This window comes from Gossypium arboreum, chromosome 1, assembly GCF_025698485.1.
Source record: "Gossypium arboreum isolate Shixiya-1 chromosome 1, ASM2569848v2, whole genome shotgun sequence".
In the NCBI taxonomy this organism is placed as follows: Eukaryota; Viridiplantae; Streptophyta; class Magnoliopsida; order Malvales; family Malvaceae; genus Gossypium; species Gossypium arboreum.
In genome coordinates this window covers 98,113,410-98,121,532 of record NC_069070.1, presented here as the reverse complement: position 1 = coordinate 98,121,532, position 8,123 = coordinate 98,113,410, and the positions used below count along the sequence as shown (strand labels likewise).

The window sequence follows — 8,123 nt, the reverse complement described above, 5'->3', positions numbered from 1 at the left end:
GCCCTTAATGCAGATATCACATTTGACAAATAATTTCGACAACTACCTAATTACAACTACCTTATCACCCTCCGCAGTTCTTAATACCATCTGTTTAGTAGCACAGTCCAAGTTCACTTGATGTTTAACCAGCCAGTCCATTACCAGAATTAAGTCAAATTCTCCCAAAGGGAGTTTCATCAAATCCGCCAAAAATATGGTTCCTTGAACCTCCAAAGGTGCATCTCTAAACAATTTATTTACCCTCACTAATTGCCCTAATGGAATCAACACAGTGACCTCACTCGTAGTGCTTTCAACCATTAAATCCAAGGTCTCAGATACAGTACATGCTATAAAAGAATGAGTAGATCCAACATTTATCAGTGCAATATATGATACATTATGGATAAAGAACGTACCCGTGATAACATCTGGGTACCTCCATCCTCTCGACGATGTGCAGCATAAACCAGAGCTAGCTGCCTCACCTTAGTATGACCAGCACCGCTGCTTGGCGCCCTCTGTCCACAACCCATACTGTTACCACCTCTGGCCTAACTACAGCCTCTCAGTGGCTATTAAACACTCCTCAGCGACTGAACAATACCCACATCAGTAGCTCGCATTTGATCGGGCCTCCGTGGACAATCTTTGATATGGTGCTCCAATGATCTGCACCTCAAACATGCCCCAATCCTTTTCCAGCACTTGACCTGATGGCATCTCCCACAATCCGCACAGGGTTGCGATCCAGGAGCAGCAATAGGAGCACCAACTCTGACTGGCCCATCAACTCTGGCCTTTTTCTTAGGCATTTGAAATGAACTTAAGGGCTTCGAATCCCTCTTGTTTCTACCCTTTTCCTTCTCACAGTGCTGCTGCTCAGTACGCTTCACATCCTCGGCGATCTTCGCCTTATCGACCAAAGCAGCAAAATCTCGTTCCCTCTGTGGAGCTATCAAAACTCGTAGACTATTTCGGAGGCCGTCCTCGAAATGAACGTAGCGCTCATATTCAATTGCCACCATCCCACAAGTATAGCGGCTCAATCGTAAAAATTCAGCCTTATATTCAACCACTGATTTATTCCCCCGATTCAAGTTCAGAAACTCTCTTCTCCGGGCATCCACGTAACTAGCGCCCATATACTTTCCCTGAAAAGCAGTCTTGAAGAATTCTCAAGTCAACTAGTCGGGCTGAGTACCCTATTTAACTGTAAGCCACCACTTATAGGCTTCATCCCGCAGGAGTGACACTGCACTTTTTAGTTTCTGCTCTGGGGTGCAATCGAGGTCATCCATTATCCTCTTCCTGGCCTCAATCCAATATTTAGCCACAATAGGGGCTATTCTAGCAATACCCTTGAAAATCTCAACTCCATTAAACCGGAGTTGTTTCGTAATCGACCCACAGCCCACAGTACCAGTATTGGACCTAGCGATCCTCTCCAGAATTTGCAACGTAGCTTGGGATAGTGCATCGTCCCTAGCTACACTATCGTGAGACCTAGTCTCAGTTACGGGTGAAGCCGGTGCCTCTCCAGCTTCCACGTTAGCCATGTGGCCAGATGACGAAGACCCAGCCTGAACACCTCCACAGCCTCCGCTGCGAACTCTTGTACCCCTTCCACGAGTACCTCTGGTGCTCATAACGAATTACACTTTATTTTTTTTAGTAATTTTATGCATCTGTTTACAGTTCCAGTGTTTATTACAAGATATTTTATGGAAGATATTATCAGTAATTCAGAGTTTTGTTTTTGCAGATCGCAGTCTTACTACAGTTTTAGGTTACCCTAAACAAAGTATTTCAGTACAGTCTATCACCTACAATAATCTCAATTATTTCAATTTAAGCAAACAGTAGTTTTAGATGACATACAGAATCGGCGCCAGAGACTCAATGTACCACACATTCAGTAAAACATTTCCAAGTATTTCAAATAATTTGAAATAGTTCTTTTTCAAAATTACAAGTTTTTAAAAGAAACCTAAATCCACAGCCGAGTTTTGTAAACCTGGCTCTGATACCACTAAATGTAACACCCTAAACCCAGCCTAAACGTTATGGCCGAATCTAGCAATGTCACATTGAAGTGTTTTTCGTAAAAAAAATCGTCGAAAAACCTTTTTCTTATTTACCTTGGTTGTCGTACTTAATGATAATTTTAAAACATATCATTTATTTTCCAAAAATGTGTTGTTGTTGAAATGTGAACCATATTAAACTGTTATTAACTTTAAAACACTATTTATTGCAGAAGCTTTTAAATCATGTTGCGTAACCATGGTGCTTTGAAAAACATTTATCTTTTGAAACCTCGCATCTTATTGCTAGCAGATATAAATTAAAATAATAAAATCTCAAATTAAAATAATAAAATATCAAATTAAAGAATAAAAACTTAAAGAGGCCTTATTACATAAAAATACCCAGATTAAAACACTTATAAATTAAAAGCCCAATGTGGAAGCATATGCAGTTGTGTGGCCACCTTCAAGTCCCTCGCAGTACCGACCCGCCTAAGCCCGCGGATTACTTGTATAGATGAACAGACGAGTGAGTTTATGAAAACTCAGTGTGTAATCCCTTAATAAACAAACAACCAAACATACAATGCATATACAGTCTGGGCATAAGCCCCTATCAGTAATAGTTCAGTTTCAGTTAGGGCCTTAGCCCATTATAGTAATTGTATCAGTGTGGGCCTTAGCCCAACTCAGTGATAGTAACGTACAGATATGCAATCAGAAATCCTCCCCAACCAACCTCTACACTCCATTCTGTCCAGCCCTACACTCCATGTGGGGATAAAGTCAACCCACCCATCTCTACACTCCAAAATAGCATCGGTTGCGGCACTAAACAGTATTTGCAGCAGAGCTGCAAGTACAGTACACTTCCTTCAATCATAATAAACCTATCCCCTATCATGCATTGTATCATAATATCATTCATGTATGCAATATAAATATATGAAATGGCATGCTCAAATATAGTTATACATCTCATAAGGGCATAACAATCATTTTACCTCATAGGGGCATAACAGTCATATAATTAGTTTGGGGTTTAGGCATACTTACCGACCTAACAATAGGTCCACAGTCGTCTCGGGCGACCCATGCATCCTTAATAGTCAAATCAGTGAAAATGGGCCCAGTGCCCATAATGCGGGCTCATATAGGCCTACACGCCCGTGTGGCCCACAAAGCCTAGAAATAACCTTGGCTACGTGGATACACAACCTGGCCCAGTATTCTATACACAATCATACGATTTACCAGTGTGGAGCCGACAAGTTCGTGGGCCCCACACGGTCTATTTTGGCCCAATATGGCCCAAAACGATCTAAGCCCATGAAATCGCTCATAGTGGCCTTTACGATCAAATGTCTGTGTATATGCGTTCAGATTACCACATGAGCGAGCGCACGCCCGTGTAGTGTCAATGGCCACATTTTCTAGCTTTTACCGATCTACGATTTGGGCAGTGTTTACACACTTGTTTGCGAAAATGGGCGAATAGCCTACGAGCACCAAAACCTACATTCAATCAAGGTATTCTACTAGTTGATTGACAATAGGGTTAATCACCCACTTTTTAACACTTAACCCGAAATAGTATTTGATACATGCCTTGATTGAACAAGTGTGGTTAGCCCGCTTAAACCGCTGACGAAGGTTGATTACACCCTCCTTGTCGAAAAGCTGCATTATCAGTGAAATCCTTTAATGATGATTTCCTAAACACATGGCTTGAATCAACATATATTGGCTTATTGAAAACACAAAACAAGAGATAGTGAAAATAAGGCAATCAGCCAACACCCTATGACACAAGCCATGCACCAAAGTTCAACACATGATAAATAAGGGTCAAGTTACTTATAATCGAGTGCTGAGAGACACTTGATCGCTTTAATACTAGAGAATAGTCCTTCACTTCTCGAAGAGGTTCTAGAAACTGAAAGTGATGCAACAACCAAGAAGGAAAGAAAGGGATTCGACAACAAGAGAAAGAAAGAAGCCTGATGAAAACCAAAAGAGTAGAGGGGGAGAAAGAGAGAGGAACCATTCGGCAACAATACCAAGGTGCAAACATTGAAACCCGAAAGAGTTGAGAAAGGGGAAAGAGAAGGTAAATGTTAATGACCGATTGAGAGAGGGGAAGAAAGAAAAGTATTCGACCACAAAAGGTATTAAGGGAAATGGATGTCAATGAGTAGAGGGAGAAGAACAAAAACTGAAATAATCCAAAATGAATGTACCCGAAAGATTACCTAGAAGTATTCAGCTATCGAAAAGTGTAGAAAAGAACCCGAAAGCACTTGGCAAAAACCAAAAGTGAGGAGGAAAAAGAAAGCAAAAGTGTACAGCAACCAAAACTAAAGCTGACCCCAAAGTCAAATTCTACTCCAAACTGAATTCATTGGGTTCCTAAACTCCCACTTCGGCACCAACACTCCCTCCACTTCAAATCCCTTTGATTTTCTCCTAAAATCTCTCCATAATATCCTCCTTGAATATAGTTACACACTCCCCACTCCTCTCAAACACTCCAACTGCCCATTAGCGTCAGAATCCCACTAACATACAACCTCTTACACAGCACAGTAGAAAAATAAATCACTCCCCTTGCAACGTCAAGCCTCGAACCTCAGACCCCCAAGGAAAACTCCACACACCACTTACCCCTAGACCAACAAGCCCTCTTTCCCACATTTTATCCACATTTATTTAAGAAGTCTACTGACTAGACACATGGTTTATTCAAGTAAAAACAAAAAAATTATACAAGCCAAGGCTTGAACTCAAGACTTCTTCAACATTTTTCAGGACACTTAACCAATGAAGCAAGCATGCATTTATGCAACCCAACATACAACAATAAATACTTAGATTTTGGGGCGTTACATGGCATGTATAGCTAGACTCACATACGCTACGTTAGACTTAAATCGGCTAAACCGTGGCTCTGATACAAACCAAATGTAACACCCCTAACTCGTATCTATGGTCGAACTAGGGTTAATGACATTACCGGACAAATTGGAACACTTTAGGGATAATTCATAAACATCATTCACAATCATAATCAAACATTACCATAGAGTTTATTTTATAGGTCATCGAGACCTTAAACATGCTTTAGAAAGGGGTCAGGACTAATCCAAACACATACAAAATTTTTTGAAACTTAAACAATTTTTCAAAGTTATACTGGTCATACGCCCGTGTGAATAGGCTGTGTGCCTCACATGGCATTAAGCACGCCCATGTGTCTAGGTCGTGCCAAAACAGGGCATACATACTGACTTGTCCACACGGCCACCAAACACGCCCGTGTGCTTGGCCGTGTGAAAATTAGGGAGGCTACTGACTTAGCCAGACGGCTGACCACATGCCCGTGGTCAAGCCCGTGGTCGAAACTGACTTGGCCACACGGCCTGGCACAAGCACTGTGTGTGTGATCGTGTGGTTTGCCCAGGCTTATTTCGAAATGGCCCTCAAGCAACACGACTGAGACACACGCCCGTGCCTCTGCCCGTGTAAGCAAAAATAGGCCATTTACAAGGCCAATTTGCCACCCATTTTGGGTCCTCCCTACAAGCATCAAATCCACATCATTTTATACCAAATTTTCAACCAATTCACAACCAAAACATTCAATAGTCATGCCATTTCATTAACAACAATTTCATGCTTGTAACACATACCAAAACATATGATTTATAACCTTAATATACTCATTCAATCTCATACCACATTCTTACCAATTCCACAATTAGCACATACCAAAAACTTACCAAACTTACCAAATCTCTTGGCCATTCATAAACACATCTTATTGATCATATTGCATCACATTTCATATATCATAATCACAACCAAAACCAAGCTATATCACATGGCTAAATATATACATCACAAAACATAAAGAAAGTACTTCTAGCCTATACACGCCATACTTTAATATTCACATTTTCAAAAACTGCCAAAAAGAAGTTTGATAGTGTGGTGATGATCCTCAACGATCCCCGAGCTCTCTGTAGCTACGATATCTAAACAAAATAGTTGAAAGACACACAAAGTAAGCTTTTAAAAGCATAGTAAGCCATATACAAATAAACTTATCATATAACACAATTATAAACCAAACCATTCATGTAATTCATGGCCAAATACTATCACTTACTACATATTTCATATACAATTCACATAATCCTAATTCATTTGCTCATATAGCATATTTTCTCATACTTATATCATATATCATCACTTTCACATGTACTTACCTTTTATTCTCAAACATAGTATACATTTCAAATGTACCTGACTCGGTTACACATTTCATATATTTATTCTTTTCTTGAAATGCCCGTTTAACTGTTCGAAATCATAGGGATACGCGGATAACTCAGAAAGCTCGTATAATGCCAATGTCTCAGATGTGGTCTTACATGTAATCAACTATTGATGCCACTGTCCCAGGCAAGGTCTTACACTAAATCAAATACGATGTTGATGTCCCATACATGGTCTTACACGTAAATCATAAGTCGATGCCAATGTCCCAAACGTGGTCTTACACGAATACACATATCAGATCCTAATTTATGACATATGTATCCTAATTATTCTTATAGTTCGTACGGGCTTTTCAAACGTTGGAACTTTGTCGATACTTTCTTGTATATAGACTTACCTCGTATGGATTTGAACGAATAGAGTTGACTATTCAACGACTTTTGACTTTCCCTGATCTAATTCTATTTTCTTTGGTTCTTGATCTAAACACATTCAAATTTAACTTATTCAAGATCACATTCATTCAAATCAATCCAAAAATACATATTTAGGTCATTTTAAAAATTTTCCCTCACATTTTTATATTTTGACACTTTATTCCTTAATTCACAAAATCACAAAATACACAAAATTTTCATATAAACTTGCTTAAACAAATATACATGGTGTTTATATAAGCCCATATATTTCATTTATTTCACATTTTAGTCCCTCAATTTACAAATTTCACAATTTAGCCCATTTTACTCAAATTCATCGAAAATTCAAAGATAAATCATGTTAAACCAACATCAAGCTTCCATATACTATCATCAAACTTCATAAAACTAATAATTTCATCAATGGCATAACTCAAAATCATCAAAAAAATCAGAAATTGAGACATGGGCTTGATCAAACTCTATGCAACAATCACAAAAACGTAGAAATTATCAAAAATGGATTAAAACATATACCTCAATCAAACAAAACCATAGCCAAAACCCTAAGCTTGAATTTCTTTCTTTTTCTTTGATGAATTCGGAAATATAAGGTGTTGATGGCCTTAATTTATGCTTTGTTTTATTAATATTAACTTAAATTACTATATACCAATTTTGCCCTTGACTAATAACATTATAAAATCACATCTATTAAGGCCTTTAATATCCATTAACACATCCAATGGTTTAATAACAACATAAGGACCTCTCATTTACAAAGATATAACAAATAAGCCCACTTAACATATAGCAAGTAACTTTTACATTTTATGCAATTAGGTCCTTTTTCAAAATTAAGCACACAAACGGTCAAATTTTCATACGAAACTTTCACACACCTCAATTCACATATTATAAGCACAGAAAATAATATGAAAATATTTTTTTGACTCAAATTTTTGGTCCCAAAACCACTACTCTGACTAGGGTCTAAACCGAGTTGTTACACTCACTACTTTCATCCATGTCCAACACAAAAAAGTCAACAAGGAATTGAATTTGTCAATTTTTACAAGCACATCCTCAATAACACCCCTAGGATATCTAATGGTTCTATCCACTGATTGAATACTCATCCTTAATAACCGTGTATTCATCGCTCTTAGAGCGAATAAAGACTTTCTACTTAAAGCATCTGTAACTACGTTCACTTTCCCCGGGTGATAGTCAATCACTAACTCATAATCTTTCAACAACTCGAGCCATCTTCGTTGTCGCAAATTCAAATCTTTCTGAGTCATCAAATACTTTAAATTGTTTTGATCAGTAAAGTTATGACACTTCTCACCGAATAAATGATGTCTCTAAATTTTTAAAGCAAACACAATGGTAGCTAATTCCAAGTCAC

General features: G+C 38.4%; 1 protein-coding gene across 1 annotated transcript; it reads right to left on the bottom strand.

Moving 5' to 3' along the window:
* Positions 1–560: 560 nt before the first annotated feature.
* LOC108481849 (uncharacterized) lies at positions 561–1,541 on the bottom strand. Its single transcript, XM_017784923.1, has 2 exons — positions 1,197–1,541; positions 561–1,136 (listed from the first exon to the last, which is right to left on the bottom strand). The coding sequence occupies exons 1-2, from the start codon at positions 1,539–1,541 to the stop codon at positions 561–563; spliced, it is 921 nt and encodes a 306-aa protein (XP_017640412.1).
* Between the last annotated feature and the right edge of the window lie 6,582 nt (positions 1,542–8,123).

Excerpts from the sequence above, each read along its gene's own strand:
- LOC108481849 (XM_017784923.1), bottom strand. The coding sequence starts at position 1,541 with ATGGCTAACGTGGAAGCTGGAGAGGCACCGGCTTCACCCGTAACTGAG. Across the intron at positions 1,137-1,196 it reads CCTATAAGTGGTGGCTTACA|GGAAAGTATATGGGCGCTAG; the intron begins GTTAAATAGGGT and ends ACTGCTTTTCAG.